At 44.7% G+C, this 27,842-nt stretch overlaps 1 protein-coding gene across 3 annotated transcripts; it reads right to left on the reverse strand.

Moving 5' to 3' along the window:
• On the reverse strand, positions 1–26,812 carry stard13a (StAR related lipid transfer domain containing 13a). 3 transcript variants are annotated; one of them, XM_071506169.1, is made up of 14 exons: positions 26,294–26,812; positions 12,813–12,884; positions 11,615–11,696; positions 9,840–9,903; positions 7,617–8,938; positions 6,845–7,015; positions 6,013–6,172; positions 5,667–5,865; positions 4,876–5,089; positions 4,374–4,488; positions 3,383–3,634; positions 2,866–3,083; positions 2,115–2,291; positions 1–2,023 (listed from the first exon to the last, which is right to left on the reverse strand). In XM_071506169.1, the coding sequence occupies exons 1-14, from the start codon at positions 26,415–26,417 to the stop codon at positions 1,906–1,908; spliced, it is 3,288 nt and encodes a 1,095-aa protein (XP_071362270.1). In that variant the 5' UTR covers positions 26,418–26,812; the 3' UTR covers positions 1–1,905. The 3 variants fall into 3 exon arrangements, with proteins under 3 accessions (XP_071362270.1, XP_071362269.1, XP_071362271.1); XM_071506168.1 differs by lacking the exon at positions 26,294–26,812 and adding an exon at positions 21,255–21,914; XM_071506170.1 differs by lacking the exon at positions 26,294–26,812 and adding an exon at positions 14,738–15,353.
• Positions 26,813–27,842: the final 1,030 nt, after the last annotated feature.

Consider the following 27,842-nt stretch of genomic DNA (forward strand, 5'->3'; position numbering starts at 1 on the left):
TCGAATTCTTAAGTTTTTTTATTCTCTTGTTTAGAAACAATGGTTCTATTTTCTGTCAATTTGTCAAAAATAACCAAGCATAAATCAGCTACTCAGCTCGATCTGGAGCCTCTCCAAACACAACCGAGGGCTCGTGTCAAAGTCACTCACTCATTCTTTTGTTTGTCTTTTTGTCCTACACACACATTCACACACTCGCGCATACATACATACACTCACACAGACGCCACACTGTTTTCCAGGAAACAGCATCCACACAGGATTTTAGTGGCAGTGTAGAGATACTGTATCATAGCAACACCATAGCAACGCTACCTACAGCCGAAACAAAAAAAGCCAAGGCAGCGCCATGGCAGAGCAAGCTTTAGTCTGCTATTGCCTTAGTAGGATGCTGTGTTGAAAGTTCACATGTCAGCATATCAATATGATAGGAAGACCCTGAAAAGCTATGAAGTTTGATCTGCTGGCACAGAAAGCATCATGTATATTTCTATTTATATATATTTACAATACAGGCTGTACATATATCTAAAACCCAGATACACAGGTACATCCATGCACACACCCACACATGCAAAATTTCAAACATGCTTCCCAGAAGCAGTGAAATGGTCACATGTCTTAGACATTGTATAACATGGCAGCAAAAAAAAAAAAAAAGAAAAAAAGAAAAGCAACAATGATGCCATATACAGAGATATAATGACAATAATAACTTTAAAATAACATTTCATTTAGATAAGATTAACACTGAAAATAGTGACAGAAACTAAATCGACAGTGATATCCAACGCAATGTTTCCATAACAGGGTTGAAGCACATTTATGGCCCCGATGACTGTTTCCCCTTTGTGTGATCCAGATCCCTCGCGTACTAGTTTTTCCTGAAACTAGTGCACTCTCCACAATGTTGCGCTGTCATGTACCCATATTGTACTGATCCTGGTCATTATGATAGACTGGGATTTGTGTCTTCATAGTATCTGCGTAAAGCTCCACAGCTTTGTGCTGATGTAGGTCAGGGAGGTCCAGTTTGCATGAGTTTAATAACAGATTAATCAATTAATAATTGTGTGTACGATGTAATCATCAGATTTTGACAATGTTGTTTTTGTGACTGTTTTTAGTTCTACTCAATAAAACATCTGAGAAGAGAAATTTTCACAAACAGTTTTAGTCAAAATTGCTCATGTATATTCCAGGGAGGCCGTGTGGCACTTTAAAGAGATGGAGTTAAGATTTTTTCAAGAATAATCAATACAAATACAAGTATACTCGTTTAAATATGAGTAACTTTCATGCCAACTTGGTTGTCACAAAGTCTACTACAAGCTCTGTTACAGTTATGTGTAAGCTTCAGTTAGGTAATCTATTACAATAGCAATTAAAGTGATATCAAATTAAGGTGTTGCAGATCAAACATTAACCCTAAAACTAGAGCAACAGTCTCATGATCCAACCTGCTGATGCTGCCCGTTTCTTGGGTCATCTTTTCTTGCAAGATATTACATCATTGAAGAATGACCCAGAACAATAAATACTGAAAATACCCCTTCAAATAATGCACATGGTAAGCACAAATTATATGAAACATCAATGGCTAGTAAAAGAAAATTAGTTGTTTCAGATTTAGAAACCCACGTTTGTTCTCTGGTACAGAAAATGGCTTGTGAAATAAATAAGTAGTGATATGTTGTCTATGCAGAATTGAAATACTCCTCTCTTTTCTGTGTGTAAATGACTGTATCTCAGCACAGCATGGTACAGTAACGATCAGTGTGTGGCTCAGCAGCATGAAAAGACACCAAAGTCTGTTGCCTGGATGATTCCCCCTCCTGGGTCACTGGGTGTCAGGCCCAGCTGCTTTGGCAGAGTGACCCAGGATAAAAGCTTCATTTCAGGGGCTCAGCTCTTGGCTTCAGTGCTCATCTGATCAAGAGGGTGAAAAGAGGAGCGGATCCTCTGGGCTTCATTAACACACAGATGACCAAATGCCTTGTTGTACCATTCTGGAGATCTCCCCCTATAACAAGAATAGAAAATAGTAAAAAGCATTAATAATTGCAATGTTGATTGAAACCTTCACTATGAGAACACTTGAAGTCCGCCCACACCTGAGGTCCACTCTGGAGATATGGGTGAGCCTGGTCCTCCCTGTCCCACAGGGCTCGAGGAGGTACTGTGACTCCAGCACAACCCCCCTCACCGCTCCCATGCGTGGGCTGTCGTCATGTTCGACAGACACACACACCAGCGCACATGAGCCTTTGCACAGGTCCGTACGCCACGATCTGAGAGGGCGGAGAGACACAAACAGAGAAGCTGTGAGCTCAGTCAGACATTTAATGTAGGAATGTGATGTATTGTTTGATAACCTTTTTATTAGGACCGCAACTAATATTTACTTTCTTGATTAATCCATAAATTGTTGGGTTATACCAACATATAACAAAAGAAAACAATAAAAAAAAGGCCAGTGCACTACTGAATTTACTAATTCACTACTGTGAGACCAATAAAAGCAGCTAATTCTCATCTTTGAGACCCTGGAAAAAGCACACTTGGTATTTTTGTTGGAGAAAAAAAAACTTTGTCAATTAATTGATTCTCAAAATAGTTACACATTCATCTTTTAATACAGTATGGTATTTTAGAAATGTTCCTGTATTTGAGGGAATATTTGAGCAGGTTTTTTTGAACAGTCTTGAAATACAAGCTCCTCATTCCGTTCATGTATCAGTAGGTATTGCCTTTATGATTGCTCCCTGCACCCGAAACACTATCTACTGCTGAGTAATGATAACATTCTTTAGATAACAGCTTCTACACAGAACAAACTTACAAATAAAATGCAGTAATCCTGACCTTAGTACCACATAGTCACAGCTGGGTTGAGGCGCCATGTTGCGGCAGGAGTACTGGTACACATCTGTCTGTTTATCCAGCGTCTCCAGAACCTTCTCCTGCTGTAGTTCAGTCTGCCACAGAGGGCGCTCTTTCAGCAGCCGCTGCAGCACCTCGTTGGGAGTCGCGGACACCTCCACGCTCACTCGCCACCGCCTCAGAGGGTTACCATCCCCTACCTTACACACAAACACATGACGAGTGTTAGATTTATTGTAAAGTGGTGTAAAAAAGAGCTTCATACCTTATCTTATGATGTATAGTTTGAACGTGTATGTGGGCACACAGAAATGTGTGTTATAATTTTTCCTTTAATTTCATTTCTTTTGGCTCACTAAACCTCTAGAGTTAAACCTGTGCTTCCTGAAGAGAACTGACAATGTCCATGTAATGCAAAGTGTTAAACAAGTAGTGTAATAATTTTGTTCCAGCCTGATACATTTATAAAGATGCTGAAATTCCCTGTTTTCCCTCTCACCTTTTTAAATGCCAGTTCAGTATGGTCAGTAGTAGAGCGAGACACCCAGCCTTTGCTCCTGTCTCTGGCTTCTTTCAGCAGGTTCTGGACCAGGCTTTCTAGGTGTGCATGATAGGATCCTTCCTCGTCCTCCTCCTCCTCTTCCTCATCCACTTCCTCCTCATGAGCCTTGCACAGCTCGTCCAGCGGGGGCACCATCAGCTCAGCCTCCATGTAGGAGTTGCGAGACTGCGTCACCATCTCCTCTGGGATCTGGGGAACAGCCGGAGGACGTGCACCGCATCACAACACAGCACATCACATCACATCACTTCAGTCTGAAACAGGAAGTGCACTCAGACAAATTCAACAGTGCAGTTTGACTGGGTTTTCCATTTACCTTTGCAGCAATAACATACACACTGAGCCCAGCTCTGACAAAGTGATTTTTTTGGTACAAAAACTGAACATTTTTAATATCCAGTGTCCTCTGCTTCTCAAATATCATCATCCTATAAAAACACTGGTCTCTTTTAATCTTTTGGGAGTATCTCCAGTACAGTAACAGTAAATTAACAGTACAGTAGCATCTGTGGGTTAAGAAGGGTCAGCCTTTTTTGCTTGTCTGAAAACTCTTCAAACCACATTTAACTCAGGAACACATGGTAATTAAGCCTGTTTTCTTAGTCCCTCCAGAGTTTCTCACTGACAGCAGCAGTAAATACACTGCACTCGCTGACAATCTCAAGGTAATGATGACATACAGTTTTAGAAATGAGCTCATACACAGTTATACAGTGTCCTTGGATAATAACAACTCAGCGGAGGAAACATCACTCTGCTTCATGTAGCAAGGTATTTTTGTCTGTTAATTTCATACATAGAGACGTGGTCGTACATTATTTCCTAGACAACACAGCGAATTGTACAACTTCTGTCAGCTGTTTATCACTTTTCATTGCTATGGAAACAAACAAGATCGAACAAACTGCTGTAAATCATGAATCCTGACCTGAAACAGACGCTGGCACTCAGTGATCATGTGTGCCAGGCCCTGAGTGGCAGCCAGGTTCTCGTTCAGGTCCTTCTGATCGGGACGTCCTGTGGTGTACTTCCTCTGGATTGACCTTGAGGAACAGAAACAGAATATGCAGAACATAAACTATGTGAGGGACAGAGGAATGCATTTATCAAAGGACCTCCTCAAACAACATTATAGAACAATAACATGGGGAAAGTTTTTATTGTCATGGTTACATAGAGGAGGATGTGACCATAATAGTAATGATAGCATCAGTAATACTGACTGACATTAGCTATACTACTGCCATTATAAGTAGTATTACTGCTGGGTACAATTGTAATAATAACCACAATGAAAACAGGGATAAGACAACAAAATAAGACACAAGAAACAAAACAATAGGGCTGCTAAACAACTTGTAATTCATTTTGAATGGCTAACTGTATTTTCCCCAACTGAAAACATTAACATCATTTTTTCAGATGTGCACCTTGGTGACAGCGTCTCGTTCTTCAGTATGCTGAGGTGGAAGAGCGAAGGTCCCAGACAAACAGCCAGGTTCATCGGCGTCATCTGGTTCTCCTCCACCAAGGAAGTGACATCACGCAGGAAGCAGAGCAGCGTCTGCAGAACCTCCCTGTTTTCATCTGGCATCAACAAAATTGCCGCTCGGACGGCCTGCAACCTCTGCTCTTTTGGGACATCTAAAGAAAAGAGGAGGATCGATGGATCAAAGAAAAGGTCTTTTTTTTTTTTTTTTAAGATTATCATTTTGACATTTTGCAGTTATCTAATAGTTGACCTGGTATGAGCTTCAACCATTCAGCCACCAGATGCCCCAACACCCACTATATGATGTAGTCTTTAAGAGCAGATATGCACGTTTCAAACATAAAATCTAGCTCAACTTTACATCTTATATCAAATACTGTTTTAGTCAGGTTTGGTTAATTTTGTGGATTTGTTTGATGAATTAAAAAAAAAGATAAACTGCAGCATTTTGGACATGATCAAAAATGTTGCTATAAAGGAAAATGAAAGGATCAAACAACTGTTGTCAATCAGATATGGAAGCTACTTTCTGTACTTGCAAAGTCCACAGCTTGAAATTTCAACTTGTGAGTTTCACATCAGTTTTTAGGCTGGCTGTACCAATCCACCTCAAAATGATCTCCTGAGTGCCTAGGGGAAGGCTGAGGCAGATTACTTCAGCTGTGTAGCGACAGCTTTAGTATTTTGTCCACAACGTGTCGCAGGTTTCACAGCTCCGGGGCGACTTACACTGGTAAATATGCAGGAAGGTTTCTCCCAGCTTGCTTGTTAGCAGAGGCTCAGGCAAGTCTCTGAAGAACTGTTTGACCATGTCGGCCACGTCGTAAGCCGACTGGTCCTCGTAGCTCACAGAGTCAGGAGACAGCTCACACTGCTGTCTCAAGGCCTGAATGCGAGACTTCACGCCGGATTTGCGAAACAACCCCACCTGAGAGAGGAACGCCAGTGGGCAGAGATGGAGGAAAAAAAAAACAAGTTGCAAGGTTTTATGTCAGCTGACTCATATTTGAAATGTAAATAACCAAAATTAGCACTACAACAGACTAATCCAGTCCTGTAAAACCTGTTTTCTAACCTGGTCCAGACAGTATGTTCTGAGGTGGCTGAGGGCCTGCTGTAAACACAGAGGGAGCGGAAAACCACAACGCTGGACATGAACGATGAGGGGAACACCAAACACACTCTTCTCTTTGTAGTCTGGCACCTTGATGCGCTTCATAAACTTGGGCACAGACCTGGGAGCGATAGACAGAAAACAATTAGGGAAGTGTGTGGGAGAAAGAGCGGCCTGTGCTTTCATTATCTCTCTCTTCATGTACACGCTGGTCAACAGAATTTCCCTCCTGGGGATAATAAAAAGGAACAGGACTGGTTGTTAACAACACAAGGATGTACTTGTGTTCACGGGTCATGACAACTGGTGTTTTTTTTTTTTGAGGATGTGAATCTAAAGCCATTTTTTGACCAACACTGGCGCCTTTGATTACGCAGCATGCACAAACCCGTGCCAGCTGCAAGTATCGGTGTAGAACATGAAGCAGATGCTATGTTTGGGGGTTTTTTTTCTAAATGTGTTGATTGTGCATATGTCCCTGCTATTTCAGCTCAGACGAAGAGAAGTTGCAGGCCATTGCAACAGCTGTCAGACTATTGCTGTCACACACGTATTCCTGAGTTGGCATGGAAGGTTGGAAATGGAAAAGTGAGACAACCAGAGGTTTACAAAACTTTCCATGTCAAAGTGTTCAACATCACATCTTGTAAATTCCCTGAATTATGAATTCATGCATAAAATATGAGCTAATATCCACTTTGCAGAGAAGAGGATAAAAACATATTGACAACGACAGGTCGATTTCAGGCACTGACAGAATTGTCTGTGGGTGTGTGGCAGTGTGTATACTCACCATGTCCAGCCGTGTTTGTTAGACATTGAGTATTTCTCCATGATGGCTGTGAGGCGGAGCAAAGAGAACTTCTGCAGCAGGCTGAGCTGGCCTGCTGATTGGCTACTGATCTGCAGTGAAGAAGCTGGCTGGTTGAGATGATCAGAGGTTCTGAAGCTGGGCCATCGCAGGCTGGGATGATGGAGAAAATTCATTAATGAAGAAAAGTGATTAAGCTCATGTAAAGGCCTTAGCAGGTCCATTTAAAGGATAATTCTGGTTTCTTACAACTTGGGTCTTATTATCATCTGTCTGTGATAATCACATTGTAGTCGAACTGGGACCATACTGGAAGTTTGAGTAAACTCCAGCAAAGAAGACTGTACAATAAGATTATTACTTAATTGTTCATTTGTAAACACCCCTAACAGTTTATAGACCAGCTGCCAGGTTCAGCTTTGGCCAACCATATTTACTGCACCAGTTTTCCTTTGCATTTAAAGGATTATTACAGATATTTTGGGAGCGCTCGCTTTCAGTTTTACCGCCAAATAAAGTGGTTTCGATGATCGGGCTGAAGTGTTGGCTTGTTTACAGCCTGTCTGCCTGTCCGACGGCTTGTTTCTTGCCTTATTAGACTTGCAGTGATGTTTGCATGTTCCAGGAACTCAGTGATTACTTTGGTGAGTACAATGTTTTCGTAACTAATAAAAATGGGGGCAAAAACTATGAAAACAAGACCCAAGTTTTAATGAGCCCAAATTATCTTTAAAATGCCTGAGCAGCTGCTCACCGTGGTCTTGTCAGCGAGGCCCCGACTCCAGAGTCCCGCCTCTCCCGACTGGTCCCCGTTGAATCAGTGTCATTCAAGGAGACTCCATCTCTCTCGCCCTCACTGGGGGTGGTCCTGCCCTCCCCTTCCTCCTCCCCCTCCCCTGTCTCGCCCTCGGGCAGCACATGGCGGCTCCAGTGGTCCACTATTTGTTGCAAGCCGCTGACGTGCTGGATGATGTCATCCAGGTGTGGGAACAGGTTGTCCTCTTTCTCTAAGTCCAGCAGGTCTCCTGTGCTGGCGTACAAGTGGGAGCCCGGCACGTTGTCATAAACACTCACCCTGCTGCCCCGTGGCGCTCCGGGACACGGGGGCTTGGAAAGAGGCTTACCAGACCACGGCGCACCCAGGCCATTGTTGGGTGGAGAAATCTGGGCCTGTGTGTGAGGGCCATTGTTCCTGTCACCGGGGGAAGGTGCCAGGCTCTCTATGGATAGAGCTTTTGGAAAGGTGCCTGGTTTATGGTCTTTGGGGATGTGAATGAGGAGGTTTTCATATGAGTGAAACTGGTTTCTCCCAAACTGGCTCTGCCCTTCGGTCCTCTTACCCTGAGAAGGCAGCTCCATATCCTCCAGATACATGCTGCTTCTCTTGTTGGCAGTGCGGGGTTTTGTACACACGGGCTCCTTCACGTTGGGCGCCACTGTCTCGCTGCTGGGGCTCACACTCACCATGGATTGGTCTTTACAATCATTGGTAAGGGTGACAGCAGAGGTGTCGCCATCAGTTTGGTGGTTGTGCTTAGGGCTGTTCTCTAATTGGCTGATGGGAGTGCACTGGAGCATCTGCAGTGCCTGAGGCTCCTCCCCCTGTAACACCGGCTCGCTGATGACCAGCGGCGGCCTGCGACTTGAGCTTTTCCGCCTTGTCGATGGCCCCCAAGTGCGCATCATCTCCATTCGACGCAGAAACTCTTTGGCTTTGCTCCGCCCTCCTTGCCCATGGCGGCTGCTCTTGATTGGCAGGGAGTTGTAGTGTGGGAGTTCCCTGGGTGGTTGATAGGAAGCGGAAAGGGATGCCATAGATATAGAGTCAGGCATGGCGGAGGCGGAGTCCTCACTGTGCAGCGAGGAGATTTCTGTGATCTCCTGCTCGCTCAGGTCTGTCAGCACGCTCTCACTGCTCACTGTGCTGCGCAGACCCTCCTCCCCCTGGCCCGTCGGGCTGCTCTCATTGGTGCTGTCCAACAGGAAGTCTTGCAGGCGAGACCAGCGTCGGCTACTCCACTCGAATGTCCAGCGTTTGCTGATAGCCAAAGGGTCATCTTCATCAGAGTCATCACCCTATGGAAGGATAAAGGAAGTTTTAGGTACACAGTCCACGAGCAGCGTGTGTTTAGGTCCTGTTCACACATACAGTTTATTTGGTGTAGAAAGAAAAGAGAAAGAAAAATCATGACCATTTCTTTTCTCTTACTTCTAGGCCATTTAAGATTTGCAACAAATAAATCAAGGGTTGTAAACACAATGTCAAATGGAGTGACAGATTGATTCATGAGACATATTTGGTTTTCTTCCCTTGATCAGCCCTACACGTGAAGTAAAATCAAAACAGAGTTTGTTCTTCAAAGTCTCACACCAAGAGGTCTTAACCAAGAGTATGAAATAGAACATTTCTTATTTATATCATAAAACTTTTTATACATTATATTTTAATGTCTCATTTCATATTACTTACAACTACTTTGGGTATATTTTAGCTATTTGTCATGTAATTGATATATACAGTATGATGTTTTCTTATCTTTGTACTTCCTGATGAAGTTTTCATTGTGTGTTTCTTGAATTGTTAATTGTATTGAGATCTTCATGGGCGGGTTGGATGGTTAACCACACCTGTCATCATGTCTGCTGGTAATTTTCTATGTGGGAGTCAGTGTGCTGCCATTACTCTTCATGCATTCAGTCTGAATTACAGAATTCTCATCTGCCATAAATCAACTGGACCAAATGCACCAGAGTAACATGTGAACACTGTCTGAACGGCACCACATTTTTCAGATGCGTACTGCGAAGACAAAGCACTACTCAGCTACTGTGAGTAATAGGTCATGAACAGAAATCCTGCACAAAGATATTCCAGAAAAATGTGTCTGTTCACAACAGCTGGCTACGTTCTTTGTATTATCTTGACAATTATCAGCAAAGCAAAAAAAATATTAAGTCAAAAAAGTCATTGGCTTACTTTCTTCTTGGGATGGCTGACATCCAGTTTCATGGAGGCACACTTGTTCAGAGTATTTAGACGTCTGCAACACATACACACACAGTCAGTCAAACGAGCTGGAGCTGCTTAGGTTGGATATGTTCTGTCTGTTGCTCAGTGTTTGTGTCCTTCTGCACTACACTGCTCGCTTTCACCCTCTCATCTTACTTCTCACCCTCTCCTTCTGAGCCTCTCAGACATGCCCCTTTCATTTTCTCTGTTTGATCTTCTTTTCTGTCTCTGTCTATCCCTTTCTTCCCACCCTGCCTTTCTCCTCCCATCCTTGCGCTTTCCCTCTTTACTCCTCCCTCTCCTTCCCCAGCATCACTCCACTGGGACTCAAGGAGTACATCCTCCTTCCTCCCACTTCCCTCCTTCCTCCCTTCCTCTGTCACCCATTCCCACTGCCCCTTTTACTTCCATACTCTGGAGTGCTGGGGGCAACCTCTTAAAAAAACTGTCTCTCTGCAGTCTGCACCCATCCTTCCCACCCACTGTCTCCCCCTTTCTGCAACTCAGGGGATGTGAACGGCAGCTGGAGAGGGGAGGGTGGTGTCTGTGGTGGTGCCTTTCAAGATGGGATCATTAAAAACATCTTTTGGGGCTTGTGACCTCTGTCATTTGAAAGATTTCAGCCTCTAACAGCACAATAGGAAATCCTCATTAGTACACTGTTTACATTCTCTGTCCTCTCATACAAACTTGCAGATGGGGGGGTTGCTTGTTGCTGAACCAAAAAAAAAAAACAGCAATAGGAAGCAGAAAGCTGTCATATCAACTGTCTTTCTTACTGAAAGTAACATTAAAGTTGGAAAATATACAGAGGAAGTCAGTGCAGTCTCCACACCCTGTGTTTCTGCTGCAGGATGGCACAAACAGTTCTTGACGGCACATATATTCATACAGATTTAGAAGTCTATGCTCCATACACTGTATTTTTGTCAAGCACGAGTAGGCTGTATAATCTAAAATTGTAACAATTCTGAAAAAAAAAAAAGTTATGTAAATGTAAAGAGCGATGTCCAAACAAGAAAGATCATTATAATTGTGTTTTACAGCTCCTGAGACACATCTCAGGGGGTCTAATGTGTATTCTCTTGCAATATAGCTGTTAGGAATCACTAATGCTATAATTACCACACCCTCCTCTATCACAGACATTGAGGAGGTGGGGGCGAATCAAGAGGGAAAAAGAAAAGGGTGGGGAGGGGCGTGTGCTGGTGCACGCGGGGAAAACTTCAATGAGAGGAGAATAGAGGATGTGAAACAGAGAGATCATAGAAGTCTGCAGAGGCACTTAAAACACACACTCAAAGCCATCTGGTAGAATACACTGGCATCTCCTCACTCCTTCCCCGTTACCCTCACCCCCTCAACTCCCCCCCCCCCCCCCCCCCCCAGCCCCCTCACCCCCCACCCCCCCACCCCCCCCCCACCCCCCACCCCCCTCCTCCCCTGTTTTGCCCCCTGAGGGTCTCCTCTCTTTGAATGGGAGATCAGAGCGTGGCAGCGGGGAGGGGAGGCGACCAGATCAAAGGCTGGGTGTCTGAGCGGGAGACAGGGGTGGGGAGTTCGTTAAGGGTCGGGGGTCAGACATCTAATGATTAGCGGTTAGCACCAGGCCGCAGGGACAAGTCAGGGTACAGGAGCAGGGGGACCAGCAAAGGATTCTGTGATTTTACTGGTGTTGAACGAGGTCTGCATGTGTCTGGCCCGGGTGTGTAAGAGTACAGTATGAACATGTGTGTCCTCACCGACACAGAGGCTCCACCAGATCCCGGTCCAAGAAGTCGTGGTCCCTTTTCACTGAGGAAATATCAATTGGAAACTGGGAATCTATGAGAAAGAGAGAGAGAGAGAGAGATTGAGTTTTCAGTTAATGATTGGCAGGGGACTGGAGATAGCAGTTTCCTCTGTCAGTTAACTGTTAATGAAGTCTATGAAGTATATGGCACAACTGCTGCTGCTACAGTTAACACCTGTCATCTGCATCTGGAGTTTACAGAACACACACACACACACACACACACACACACACACACACACACACACACACACACAGACACACACACACACACACACAGACACACACAGACACAGACACAGACACACAAAAACACATTTTCAAACCCTAAAATAACCTCCACACAATGCCAATGCCAAAATGACTCAAGGCTTTTATTTTGGTGATTCTCTGTGTGTGGTGGCAGACTGCAGGCATCATGTGCACCCAGGAGCCGCCACAGAGTCCCAGAGGTCGGCATCCATAACCCGACATTACTGGAACTCACAGGATTTGTGTGTGTGTGTGTGTGTGTGCGTGTGCATGCGTGTTTGGGTATGTGTGTCCTGCTAGAGAAAGACTGCTGGATTTTAAGAGCAACTTCTTAGATTACTGGGGCCATTTCCTGTTTGTGTGTCAATTGTATGAGGCTTGATGATCATCACATGAATAAATGCCTGTCGGCTTTCCTGAAAGGTGGAAAGCGGGGCAAGATGGAGGATAGGAAAGAGGAAGGAAGAGTGAGAGAATGCAGGCTTTGACAGAGGGATGACGTGGGCAAGTTGAGGAAAGGGAAGAGGCAGAAAGGTGGAAGAAAGAGGAGAGAAAGAGAATCTGTGAGAGTCCCAGCAGTGATAACAAGGCCTTTCCCATGACCCCTCCCTCTGGACAGGAACTGAAGCATGGAAATAGAACGGAGCGGCCTAGAAGACAGGGATATGAAGATGGAGGGATTTCAGAAAGAGAGAGAGAGATGATGAGATGATGGAAAAAATAAGACAGAGAGAGTCAGACAGAGAGAAAATGAGAAGCAGGAGTGAACAAAAGGAAAGAAATGAAGAGGCGAGTGTTTGTGTGAAGCAAGGCAGCTGGGTAAATTCTGGACTTTGGCTACTGTGTGTTATGTGTGTGTGTGTGTGTGTGTGTGTGTGTGTGTGTGTGTGTGTTACCTTCATAGAGCTGGGCGTACTGTGGAAATCCCGCTGCTCTAAGCCAATCACAAGCCTCCTTAGCCTCAATCTCTGTAAAGCAAAAATAAAGCAGTAGAGGTATGTTGATTACACATGTAGATTAGACACAGATTTTTTCTTTGGCATTAATGGTTTTACCATGTTATATAAAATCTGAAAAGAGTTAAGGGAGCTAATATCACATCATGCTAGTGGAGGAAAGTCCCACATTATTAAATTTTCCCTGTGGGAATTCCAGTGGGCTGATGTCTTCTCTATACCCAACTTGATGAGCTGTGTTAATTATTTGTTCCCTAAAATATAAATAAATAAAAGACAGAAATACAGAACATGACATTGTATTTATCTGTTAGCATACGGGGGAGGAACATCTCAGAGAATGAAATCTTCCTCTGGGAATTCACTGGAATGATGGGATTGGAAAAGTTGGACATCAGCCAGATGCACATTACCTTGAGCGGACAAAGGTTTCGTTTACACAGTTTAACGTGAAATTTCCTGTACTTTCAAACAATATCCACTCAGATGAACCAGCCGCCAGGTTTCAGCTGTTATTGCATAAATTTAACAGGCCGTACACATGGCACCACACCCCATTAGGCGCTGCCGCCAGCATTACGAGACCCTTTTACAGGCATTTGTTTTACTACTTTTTTCCGCTTGCATATGTATTGCTCAGACTGGCAGCTCTCAAATGTGTGTGTGCGTGTGTGTGTACATATATGTTTTCTTTACGAGCAGACACTGATTAAACCGCTCTGCAGAGCTCTGTGCTTATAAAGACATTTGAATGATCTTAGTCACAAGTTTGCAAAATGTTTGCAGATTTAAAAATACAGCAGTGTAAATATATAATGTACACAGAGATACATCCATCCTCACAATCACACAGTGCACACATATATGTAAAAGAAAAACTATACAAGAGAGAGGGGTGGGGGTGGGGAAGGACATCTTCTAAAAGCACAAAGCAAGATCAAACAAATTACATAATCTATAAATAGTAAAGGATGTAAAGATCATTATTATAAGAAATGGCCGTAGGACCAGTTTCAAAGTTCCAAAGAGCATTAACTTTCATTCAATTATTAAATATAATACAATAATATCACTCTCATCAACTAGAATGGCACTCAGTACATGCATGTTTCTCCGCCAAGGCCAAACAATCCAACACACAACTTTCAGACCCAGATTATTATCTGGATCTGCACCGAACTGTACAAAGTCATAGATGTCAACACAATTAACATGTCTGATCAAGATCCATACATTATTTCTTGAGAAATTGACCAAAATGTCTAAATATACCCTTTCTCAAAAAGTTCCTGGATCTGCCCCTTCAACCGGGTCCACGGCAAATTTTAATGGGTTCTTCCTGGGCCCGTGTCCCATCCCTCCACCAAGTTTGGTGTAAATCAGATCAGTACTTTAACAAACAAACAAACAAACACAGGTGGAAACATAACCTATTTCATGGAGGTAAAAAAAAAAAACAACCCACCACCAGAAACATTAATCCTGCATCATCCTAAAGTCACAGCTCTTATCTCATACCTCCTTCAAAGCCCCCACTCATTCACTCGTCTCATTCATTGGTGAAAAGGTGCCGGCAGTGAATGTTAGAGGGCACCGCAGAAACACAGAGGACAAAGTTCAGCATGGCAATAAAAAGCCTCCGTCTGCACCATCACAGATGAGAACGGTCACAGGAAATGATCCTGTCACCGCAATCCAGCAATTACGTCCCTCTCCCAACATTCTCAGCATAACTTCTCTCTCCAAATCACATAAGAGGCAACACATGGGCAGATCATGAAAAAAAAAAAAAAAGTCTGAAAATAGACGAGCGAGAAAAAGAAATTCCAGTGAGAAGCAGGAAAGGCAGAGAAGTGAAAACTTACTTGAAGCCTTCATGGTGCGGGTGATGACATGCTACTATTTCTTTCTCCTTGACTCAGACTGAAGTTTCCTCTCCGTCCCATCGCACATCCATTCACTACCATCCAGCTTTCCATCAAGTGGCAAACTCTCTGTGCTTTCCTTCCTCGCTGCCTCTCCAACCCCTTGTGTTTACAACTCTGCCTCCCTCCACCAGCCTGCCCCATGCAGGTTTTCTCTTCCCTCTAATTTTCTCCTCAACCTCCTCTCTCGCACTTTCCGCTTTGTTAAGATCCACATACAATATCTCTCTATTTTTACATCTCTCTCTGCTTCTCCTCTCTTTTGTTTTAGTTTCTTGCCCTTTTCCTTGTAATCCCTCTTGTGTTCATTTCTCTCTACATCCTGAGTGTCACTTTTTCTTTGTCTTACTCTTAACCTTGTCTCTCTCTACACAAAAATGCTCCCCCTCAACAAAAACACTCACACATTCTCCTTAATCCATCTTTCGCTGACACCTTCTCATCCTTTCTTCCACTTTGTTCCAACAGAACTCCACATCTTCTTTGTCATCACCAGAGCTGCTACTGCCACATCTAATCCACGGAGGAAATGGCACATTTCAGATGGTGTTTGCATCAGCCAGCCCCCCCACCCACCCCACCCCGGAGGTCACAGACTGACGACCGGTGGATGCTAACTTCACATGTCAGCTGAAGCTACTGGCAGCCCAGCAAGGAGACTCTGACCTCGTCCTCCTTCTATGAGTTTACTGTGCAATACTGCAGGAATCAGTGGTGTGGGAGAATGCAGTGTGTATGTACACACATACATTACGCACACACACACACACACAAACACACACACACACACATACCAGCGCGGCATTTAGCACAGTCCAGATGTTGCCCCCAGTGAGACAGAGAGAATGCAAAAAGGATGAGACAGGCAGACAGCTGGGGTGGGGAGGGCAGTAGAGATGGACAGACCCTGTGAGAAAACCGCAGGGAGGAAGACATACCACAGCAGGCGCTTCTTTACTGAATGTGAGATTTGCAAGATTTCACTTTTTATAGAAACCAGGTTTTCAAAAATATCCTGATTAGTCCAGATTATGCTGCAGACCTGCATTGAAAACACATCAGTTGCGCAGGTTGACACGTTCCTTCACTACAGAGAACGCAGGAGCTGCAGTTTATTTTGAGCCAATCCCACACACAAGGTTGCGGTGCCATAAAGTCAACAAATGTGCAGTCTATTCCTGTTTGAGTAAAGTTTGCTGAAAACTGCAGGACTGGAGCTGCTTTAGAAAATGAGAAACTATATATTTTTTGAAGGTTTTTGTCTTTTGAAGGACCCAGTGGGCCACAGACAGGCAGGGGAAGGTAAGACATCTTTAGAAACGGACTAACTCACTGTTGGTTTTGGTCTTTTCATTGGATTTGTTGAAAGCCATGAATCTGATTATACCAAAATTTGCTGTAATTTCATGCAAGGTTGATGATTCAAAATCTACAGTTGCAGCAGGGTTTGATCAAGGGGGAAACAGTGTCTTAAATTACAGAGTTACCATCACAGTACTCTCCATATCAGCTCGTTCTCAAAACCATTGTCCATTTCTCCAAACTGCAAACACAAACCTCCTTGGGGAACCTCTGTATGGACGAAAGTATATACAGGACAACGCTTCTGTAAATCTTCATGGATCAGTTCTGTTTATTTCCGTCAACTCTAACTACAGACTGTTGGAACAGACTAATACTAAATCCAGTCCTGGTACATAAATAAATGGGTACTTCATGCTACATAGACCCAGAAAACCTTCTTTCTACAAATTGTGTTTACACTGTCTTTTCTACTGCTGCATTCAAAAGTGATTGCTGCACGTATAGCCACTGTAGTCCCCAGATAAAGGTTAAAACAAAAGCACAAAGTGGCGCACTTCATCACCGTGTTTGTGCACGAGGAACTGGCGTCTTTGTGTTTGTGCACAAATATGCCAAGTGGCAAATCTCCTGTCAACGTGGGAACAAAGCACTGCTATTCATCTGTGCAGAATTTAATCAAGAGATTAATTAGTACACAAACATGTTATTAGTGGACCACAAAACACACCAGTGCGCACAATCAGGCAGAGCTAATCCAGGCTGCCTACAGTGCTTTTCCTTCAGTCTATTCCGTGTCGCAGCATTCCTGCAGCGCAGGATATATGACAACAGGCAGCAAGCCACTAGAACAACAGCAGGGAAGGTAGACAGATGGTATGTGTGTGTGAGTGGGTGTGTGAACACAGACGTCCATGTATGGGACAAAAGGGGCTGTAAGGTAATTCCTTACATAACAGGGTGCCCACTAAGTTACATAATACACCAAGTACAAGCACCCCAATGTCCTCACAGCTTTTTTCTCTGAAAGTGTGCCTTTGCCCTTCTTTCATCTAGCTTTCTTTTTTCTCCCTTTAATCCAGCAGCAGTAACCTTGACTTTCTGACAGCCTTTTCTCAGTGTTATGTCTGTCTAGTACTGGCTCTCAAAGACCCTGGAGTGCCTTGCATGACATCAGTTCCTGCTCTGAATTTCCCAAGCGTCCACCGCGGCATGTGAGCTAAGAACAGCAACAGGAAGTCCCAGGACTAAACATGTCAGTGGGACTCAGCTGGGATAACTTTGCTGTGGTGCACTAATGGATAATGAGCAGCAACAGAGCGTAGAACCAGAGTATTTACATCATTTTACAAAGTTATATCTGAATGTTGTTTCAGTCAAAATCAATTAGGTCACTAGAAGATCACAGATAAAGGAAAGAAAAGATATAACTTAGTTTGTAAAGACTGCATAGACTGAGCAGTCCTAGTCTTTCTACAAGACTACACACACACACACACACACACACACACACACACACACACACACACACACACACATACACACACAGAGGATGCCTGGAAAGCAGCCATATTCCCACATAAGCTGAAGCACTTAGTCTGTCATGTTTAAAGGTCACAAAGGGAAAAAAAAAAAAACTAGAGAAGAAGGCAGAGGAGGAGTGATGGGAAAGAGGGAGGGAGGAAGGAAGGGAGGGAGGAATATGTCTGTCCTGTCCCGTATGGTTCATCTGCGATGATGTTGAGTCCTTAGGAATGTAGCGTAAAACAGAATCAACGCTCAGTTCAGGTCCAGGCAGCAAGACTGCTGCACATCACTAACCGAGGACTGCACAGCCCGGGATATAACATGACAGGTCCTGGCAGCACTGCTGTAAGTTAGCAGTTAGCTATAATTAGTAACAGCACTGGGGTTATGGGGAGTTACCACGCTGCACTAATAGGGTGGGATATGATGAGATAGGATGAGACAGGACTGAATGTGATCACACTGGGTTTTGCCACTGTCTCTCCAGCAGAGGGTGTCAAAGCAACGTATGTCAGCAATGCTTCTGAATTATCATAAGGCTTCATGCTATGGTTACAAGACGGGGCGTGAGGTGACTGTTTTTATGTGCCACATCTTAATCCTATTTGCCTTTCAGTGATCTGACCTGAATGGAAAACGTTAAGTGCTTAGCTTGGAGCAGCAGTCAGCAAAGCCTTGTGGTTTGGCAGAGTAACAGTGGTAGTGGTGAGTCAGTGAGTGATTGACAGCGAACTGTTGCTCAATTCAGTGAGAGCTGCTCATAAAAAAAAAAAAAAAAAAGCTTCCATTAAAATAAATACAGGCAGGTGATGTTCTGGAGGCACGCTAACAGTGTATATTAGTATATAAATGTATGTAAATATATACTAAAAGGAAATAATACAACACTTTATGCAGATGCATGTCAATCAAATGACAACTTTTGACATCAGTATCTTTTTTCCCATGAATATATTTGTTTTTTGGGTTTTTTTTGCTTTTTTTGGATGCAATAGCAAGAAAAACACAGGTGTCATTAATTATATTATATATGACTATATTCCATGTAGGTGAGGAAGTTCCAAGGTCTTGGTCCTGTGCACGATGGCTCACTGGGACACTGTTAATGACATTTTTATAACGTGCTTTTCCTGCAGTGATAACTCAAAATGTCTGCTGTGAAAATTGACTATTTGTTTTAACTCTTTGCAGCTGAGTGCAGCTCCTCAATTTCCTTTGTGTATTACACCATGGGAAAATAGTGACCATAAACCACACATTCAAAAAATCTCTTCTTTTTTTTTCCCTGCACGAATGTTGACTGTTTGGAGGATATTCTTTTATGCTACTTTTCCAGTGTGAACAGATTGTGTGGTGAAAACCTGCTTAGCTTTAATATTTATTATGGATTTGGGACACAGCAACTACAGGGTTCATTTCCGCCAGAAGTTACAGGAACTTTAATTTCCCAAGAAGTTATTGTTCAGGAGCTTTCCCAGGGAAAAAATTCCTCCAGTACATTGTGATTTTTCCACATTAGGGCCAAGTAAAACAACATGTTTGCAGTTACAGGTTTTTAAAGATGCCAAGTGTATATCAATGCATCCTTGACTAATCAGCTCCACCCCTCACGTTCCTGAAGCTTCAGAAAGTAAGCCCTGTGCAGGGACCCTCTGGGGGTAAAACCATCTCTCCCCTGAAATTAATTTAGAGGTCGGTTCATTGGGAACTGAGTTTCTCAAACGTTCCTGCATTGGAAACTGTCCTTATGTTGGATTTTCCTTAAACCTCACAGAGACTGTGCAGCTTGGGAGCAGCAGAAACAAGCTGTGATCAACACTCACATATTATAAAGCTGATATGGTGGACTTGTTCGTGGCTTTATACACATCCTGCAGACACAGAGCAGCATCAGCATTCATTTTGAGTTGTGTTTGTGGTCACCTGATGAAAAATCAAATCCAACATTCACACTCCTTTTAGCTCTGTTTTTGGTCTCCTGATGCTGCACTGTGGTAGTGACAGGAACCACACAGTGTAACGCTGTGTAGCAAATGGTCAGCGTTCCTGTGCTGTGATTGTAAATGTGTTGACAACAGCTGCTCTGAACTGTCACCTGTCTGCATGTTGCATGTGCACCATGTGCATATATGAAATCTAAATGGTGGGAGAGGACACGTGCAACCAGATACGAATCAGAAACTATTGCTTTTCAGAAGAATCAGATGTAAGTTCGGTTAGGTCACTGAGTTCTTCTTTAGTTAAGTCTGCCTGACAGTCGAGCAGCTGCTGAGAAGTGGAATGCAACTGAGGAGTGTGTGTGTGTGTGTGTGTGTGTGTGTGTGTGATAGAGAGAGAGAGAAAGAGAGAGAGAGAGAGAGAGAGAGAGAGAGAAGGAGTATGATTGCAGAAGAGGCAAAAAGTGTGTTTAAGTGCATGAGGCAGGGAGTGAAAGTTAAATAAGTCATACCATCGCCCAAACCCAGCACAGGCATAAACTTGCTCCTCCATCTACATTCCTCACCTGCTGTAACACTCATGTCTCCCTCACTCTCAAATTTATAAGCAGGAGGAGAAACTTAAAAAAAAAACAAAAAAACACCTAACACAAGACTTGACATGTTTCTGCTCCTTCATCACACTGGAGTCGTCATGGTGATTCACAAAAACACACGTTATCTGGTGTGTTTTAAGTGCTCGAATGTGGCACCTGGAAAAAACCTTGGCATACAGAGTAAAACATCTTCTACAATGAACATAACGGGAGCCAGTGGACCAGCCCAAAGCCTCAACATCAGGATATTCTGTTTACTCCCTGGGAAACATGAGTCATGTGACAGGAAGTCAAGGAAGTAACCATCAAATACAAAGCTGATGGGTTTGGTAGGGGAGACGTAGACAAAAACAATAACACAATAACATGGTCCTTTAGGGTTTGTTATGACTTATTTCAGAGTTATGAAAGACATCTTTGGAGGAGAAACGGCTCCATATGTCCGACTGAGCAAAACCAGAGGGAAGTGGGAGTATTGGCAACCTTAAGTGTGTAAGCTCTTGCCAATGAAGAATACTTTAAAAGTATGATGAAACAGGAGAGAGATGGGTTACTTCCAAGTGTCATGTCTCTTCGTTTCTGGTATTGTGAAAACCCCTGGGAAATAGATAAATATTGAAAAAAATCCTCAATGATGAAAGACAGAATCTGCCATGAAAAAGGCTGCAATCAAAGTCTTCCTCCCTATGATTTAAAACGGACACACTTTGCTTATCAGAGCTTACATTGTTCGAACCTGCGCTCACAACTCTTCTCTATCTCTGAACGGACGAGCAGATGAGCGGCTTCTTCAGTTCATCCGCAGGAGAAAACTAAAGGGACATTCATCAGAAGCTTCAACAATGAAATGGTAAGGTTAAAACCCGTAAAGCAAGTGTCAGACCTGCTCATGTTCGTCACCCAAACAGCACATCTGGAGGAAAAAATACAAGCAATGTGAAAAAAAAATGACATAATCTTTTTTCTTGAGAAAACATCCAACTAAACAGGTCAAATTCATGCCACAGACACTGTAACAATCAGTCACAAATCTAGTCACAGTGAGATTCCAACATTGTAACACTATAACTCTACCGTGACTCTCTCTATTTCTACCTTGTGCCAGTCTCCGTAGCAGCTGCTGGCGGGCAATGATGCGGGAGAGGCGCAGGGCAGAGCGCCGTTTAGGGGTCTCGCCCAGCCTCAGGTAGTATTCATGCCCGTCAGGTGTCATGGCCTCCAGGCACGCTCCCTCGTTGGTGCTGTCTCCGTCACTCTCGCAGTCATTACTGTCGCCCTTGGCACTTTGATCCACGCTGTCCACAGCGTCATCAGTTTCCACACTCCTGCTGTCAGTAACATCAGCACTGTCCGCGCTCTCCTCAGCACCGACAGTGTCAGCACTCTGTGCGTCATCCCCCGTGTTGTCCGTGATGGTTGCACTTGTAGGCTGTTTCATTTTTCCAATAACTACAGCATCTGTAATATCTTCATCTTTGGCAGCTTCTGTTGCGATTGCACTGTCCACAGTGTCCAGATTGTAGTTTAGTGCCTCTTCTTTCCTGGCAGCATTTGCTAGGTCTGCACCTCCACAGTGTGCTGAGGCAGCCACACTGTCCAGATTTACTGCAGCCTCCGCGTCATCCATAACCTCAACCTCCATAACATAACAATATAATCCTCACTAACCTACAAGCCTTCCTCCCTCTCACCCTGATGAGTTGTTGTGTGAGCACTCCTCGTGAATTCCTGCCTCTGACATGCCCTCACTGGAAGCCCAATCGGCTCCCCCACCCGCCCGCCCACCTCCTCCCTTAAGCTCACCACAGTCAAACAAACACACAAGCCTCATCACACCACCTGACTCAGATGACTGATCCCCCCGCCCCCCACACACACACACACCAACACATGCTGACTTCTCAGCTGAGATGGGAGGAAGACTCACAAACTCTTGCTTCCACAAAGTCTTTCCTTTGCTCACATGACCGGCAGCCAATGGCATGAGAGCTCAGGGAGCACGGCTCTGCTCTGCTTCCTGAGCCACTGCCAAAGACACAATTTGGTACATGCCTCGGGCATATGTGCGTGTTTGTGTGTTAGTGTGTGTGTGTGTGTGAGAAGGGCATATCTGGGATGGAAGATGTGATCACAGAGGGGATAGGCCCTGGTGAAAAACACTGTCCCAACGGCCATATCCTAATGTGAAAAGGGAAAGGGCAGAACAATAGAGAGTATGTGGGTGTGTGACTCTGCACTGAGGAATGTATGTAGGACCACAGCCATTGTTGCTAATGCTGAGTAGGACTGTAAAGCCATTGAGAAATGTTCTCTAAATCCACACCATCAAGTTCGTACCACATGACATTTAACATAACCACCCCAGCACATATAGACCACCCACATTCCCTGCCTCAGATAGCAACACATCCAACAGAAAGCTGCCTGTGTAGCAGCTGTAGCAAGAAAATACTAATGTCTGAAATAAGTAGCTGAATGTTTCCATACAGTAACCGAGTTAGCAGATAAATGTATGGAATGCAGCGAAAGGAGGAGGCAAGTTCATACTTTGACCTAGTTCGGCAGAATAGTGATGTGCCAGGACTAGAGGAGGTAGGGGGTCATTTTAATTCACTTCAGGGACGTGATAGGCAGAGGGTAAGCGTGGGATGGGGTTGCACGTGAAAAGTAGGTCAAGGCAAAGTCAATTTTAGGTCAGCAGTCTCACACACACACAAACACGTACACACACCTGATCTCACAGCAGAGAGGCATTGCAGAGAGGGGCTCTTTTAGTCTGCAGGTCATACGCTGTCAGAAAGGTGTGAGTGAACAGTCTGAAATCCCAGAAATGTGCATTAATCAGGTACCCCGAGTCATGCCCAGTCAAACAAAGTCAGTGAAGTTGTGAAATGTTACATCTGTAATACGATTTGATTGGATTAGACTGCCCTCTGGAGGCAATCTCAGAAAAAAAAAAATCACTCTAGATAAACTGTCAAAATAAAAAATAAGGTAAAGAACACTACGCAGAGCAAACATTACCACTGCTGCGGGTCACAGCAGAGCGTTTGTGAGCTAAATAGATCTGTGTAAGTGGACTGGCACAGGGCAGGGCTGTAGTAAGCAGTCAGTAATATAATAACCATCCTTCTGTCTCAGTTACAGCTGCCAGGACAGGGCAGAAACCGAACAGGCAAAGGAAAGAGTGGACTGAAAAAACCAGCTACAGTTATGTGACTAAACATATTTGTGATACTATAGATTTTGTTTATTGAGGCCACTCACAAAGGTATAAGGAGAGGTGTGGAAAAGTGGCAATGTAAAGCGACAATTAGGAAAAGGTTGCAGATCTCATTATGAAAAGCCCTTTATGACATTATGTATATTATAATGGAACCAAATCTGAGCTACACAGTCCTTCCTAGTCATCTTTAATCTACAGATACAGCCAAAGGACTCCACGCCTGAGCATCTCAGGTTCAAATCAGTTAAAAAATATATATCTGAACTACAAGCAAACTAAAGAAAAGACAAAAGACACGTAGCAGCATCTTGCATATCCTGGAGCTTTGGGAACACAGGTAAATAAGATTTGTTTGGGAGAAATATGAGATTTATCTTTTTGAAATGTTGCTAAAAGCTGAACCAAAGGTGACACCTCGATTTATTGATACAGCCTTGAGATTATTGAAAGCACACAGAAGCTTCTGAATTTGTCTTGGAATACACTCAGGGCCACTAATAAGGATCCACTTTGATCAGCAGGAAGCCCTGAGACACCCAGCACTGAGGTCACTGAGGGCAGGGACACTCCCAGGTAGGTGTGGTGACAAGATGACAACTATATAATCTGAAGAATGATGCACCTCTGTTTTCTAACAAACCCAAACACACACACACACACACACACACACACACACACACACACATTCACAACGAAGCAACTAAGACCCACAAATCCCACAGGCAAAGGGAGATCCGACCCCCACCACCAACCTAAAAGTCTGCAGGATTACAACTAAATCCAGGTGCTATTGTGAACTCTCATTGTTCACACACGCACACAAACACACAGGTGATTGAACGGAGCCATGAACGTAATCAAATAGACTTCACCACTGGTTCAGACTCCGAACTTCTCTTCAGGATCCTGATCTGTTTGTGTCCACTGATGCATCCGAGCTGTTGTGATGTGCAGTTGCTTGTGTGCGTCTGTGGCTCCAGCTCTGTTGCTCAATCTGGGTGAATGCTGGACTGTTCCTCATATCTTCTCTTTTTATACATAAGCACTCCGCTATATGAGCTTGTTTCTTATTTAATTTTACAGTGTTGCACAAAATAACATGTTTGCGGGGAAACCTCCAGCTCATTAACACATTTCTGCTGCTCGGGCACAGAAATTCAATTCAATTCAATTTTATTTGTATAGCGCCAAATCATAATATACATTATCTCAAGGCACTTTACAGGGTAAGGTCAAGACCTTACTTTGTTACAGAGAAAAAACCCAACAGTTCCCACAACGAGCAAGCGCTTGGCGACAGGGGGGAGGAAAAACTCCCTTTTAACAGGAAGAAACCTCCAACAGAACCGGGCTCAGGGTGGGCGGCCGTCTGCCTCGACCGGTTGGGTTTAGGGGAAGATAGAAAGAGGGGGAGGGGGAGGAGAGGGGAGAGAAGAGAGAGAGACCAGGAACAGCTGCGAAATGACAAATAAACACATAAAACAGCTTCAAACTAAAAACAACCGACTAATCTCCTGATCTGATACTTTCCATTCAGGAGTGAAACATCCACTGCTGAATACCAGCATAACAGTAAGGCCAGATGTGCACATTTTAAGGATCCCCCCCCACCCCCACCCCAAATCTGATCCAGACAGATGTGAACCCTGTGCCTCCTGAGCTGATGGGTTAAGCAGTGGGGTGAGGGAGGGGTGGCGGGTGAAGGGATGGGAGGGGCTGTGGATTTAAGGGGGTTTTGGGATCTGGGCTAGAGGACGGGATAAAGGGGTGAGAAATAAGGAAGGGGGGGGGGGATTACTGAGGCAGCAGGTGTTCTCCGATGCTCCATTTGACCCATATCCCTCTCTTATTAATCACCAAAGCAATATTCATCACGGTCCATCATTATCCATCATGCAATAGTTAAATGGTCTTTAACGATGCCTGAGTAGCATTTGGTGGGGGGGGGGGCTGCGGCTTTGACCGACATATCGTGGCCTGTGGTGGTTTGAGGCGGTTGTGAATGTGGGAATGTTCGTCGCTTAATTTGGTTGAAGAGGCGGGTATCTGAGTAATGAAATTACACCGAGGAGACAGCTGCAGCTCTCCGCATCTCTCCCTCCATCTCTCCCTCTCTCCCTCCATCTCTCCCTCTCTCCCTCCCTCCATCTCTCCCTCCATCTCTCCCTCTCTCCCTCCCTCCCTCTCTCCCTCCTCCTCCTCCTCCTCCCTCCTCTCTGACGCACAGTTGAGACAGACAGACATCTAACTCTGCGCATCCAGGCCACAGAGCAAAAACTGGCTGACCCCCCCCCCCCCCCCCCCCCCCCAAAAAAAACAAACAAAAAAAAACAAAAAATACTTGGTGCATTGGCGCGGACAGGAGAAATATTTTTGACTCCGTGCAGATATGTGAGAAATCTGAAACCCAGACTCCCAAACCCAAATCCCTCTGAGCAAATGAAGCCATTCTCCGGAGCGGAACAACAAATGCTCGGACGGCTGGTGTGCGACAACAACACCGGCCGGACTCCTCCTGTCCGCTGCACATGCCTGCGCTCCTCTCGGCACTAAATTTGACAATGACCTTCCCAAAATATCAGGGAGCGCGCTGCGCATGCCACCGCGGGCACAACACCGAGGCTGGATGCGGATAAACTTTTGTCTCCCGATATCTTTCTAATAATATTCTGCAAAGTTGTCGCAGGGTCTGCGCTGTGACAAATATTCATGTCGTCAGAAATCAATTTTCAGACAAAGGTCTATTCCTGTTTATTCTAAAGAGCCTATGCTGTTCACGTCTGGAGCTGCCGTTACACTATTCTGCCGTATGGAGCTGCCTGACGGACGTGTGTCAATCAAACATGAGAATAAACTATATCCCGCTCCATAAAACAAGTTTCACGTCCACTGGGTTTGGCTCTCTGACCTGCCAGCCGCCTCTCCCGGACATTCCTCCACAGCAGATCCCAAGCCTTGGACGTGGAGTCCCTCAGCTGCTCGCTGATCGACCGCCGCAGCTGTAGCTTGGCAGACTTTCGCTGGCTTGTCATTGCGGCGCAGCCGGACGCATATTCCCGGGCTAAAACCAGCGCTCCGTCAACGCCCGTTATTCCTCAGTGTCCTTATTCCAAACGTGAGCGGCACCGGCTCGGCTCGGCTCGGCTCGGCGCGGCCCCGGCTGCTGCGTCCGGGGCTGCCGCAATGGTCGTCCCCGCTCCACCTGGTATAAGCTCCTCTAGCGCTGCGTCACCTTCCTGCACCAGCGGAGGCGGATGAGGTCCTATTGGCAGGATCTGGACCCACTTAAGATAAAGGCGACTGATTGAATTGATACAGCATTTCGGCCCCTCGTCGGCCCCTGGCCCGGACTCATCTGTTTTGTTGGGCGAAGGTGCAGAAATGTTTCAACACAACTTCAGCATGAGAGGCTGGACCTCTGACAAGCTGAGCCAGATGTGAGAGGCGGTTTCCCCACTCCCCATGTGCAAGACTCTCTCTCTCTCTCTCTCTCTCTCTCTCTCTCTACACACACACGCACACACACTAAACCTACATGTTCTCCACGACCCAAACCCACCCACTCACCCAAACAAGGATCTCTTTCAGTCCCTTGACACACACTAATAACACACACAGTCATGCCACACACTTGTGCACACAGCTTGCAACTGAGTTGTGTTGCCAGGAAAAGCTTCCCTTTGCATCTCTGGTCACTGTCACAAATCTGACCTCAGATGGCAGCTGCACAAATCGTACCAACAGACATGTTGCACTTCATTATACTGACTGAATTTATAATTTCCCTGAATTTCCCCTTTACTTCCCCTCAATTAATATTTCAAATCTTATTATGACAAATACCTACTGCTGATGTCACAAAACAGCTTATTTAGTCTTTTCAGACGCCAAAACCAAATGATGCGCAATTTACCATCGCAGGAAATAGCAGCAAATCCTCATATTTAAGAAGCTGGATGCAGCAAACCTTTGGAATTTGAAATTGCAGCATTAAACGTCTCTTGCTGTGACGTTAACGTTGCGTGTTATCCTCAGGAACAATAAAACACAACATGGACAACACATGGACAAAAGAACTCAAAGCATCCATGTGTATCAGTGGATTTTTCTTTTTTTTGGGCGATTGCATCATAATATGACTGAATATGTGAATGTTGGTTGACTAACTGAGCAACAGCAGAGATGCAGCACTCAGCCTGAACACCTCCAGTGAAAGTGCACAAACGTCAGCCATCTGAGGTCTCTCTTTCTGTCCCTCTGACAGCTCAAGAGTTTTGGGAATTTCACTCTGAGCTCTGCGTTTCTCCCGAGTTATCCCAGGAATGCCAGACGGAGTGATCAGACCGGCCAGGACGCTCCTCAGGTGCCGTCCGCTTGACACCATCGGATGTCCTGTTTTGTGGTGTTGAGTTCCAGGTCAGCATGGATCCGTGAGCAGAGACCTGATTCAACATTTC

Source organism: Trachinotus anak, unplaced genomic scaffold, assembly GCF_046630095.1.
Source record: "Trachinotus anak isolate AG129_WGS33_773 ecotype Australia unplaced genomic scaffold, CSIRO_AGI_Tana_v1 ptg000020l, whole genome shotgun sequence".
Taxonomy (NCBI): Eukaryota; Metazoa; Chordata; class Actinopteri; order Carangiformes; family Carangidae; genus Trachinotus; species Trachinotus anak.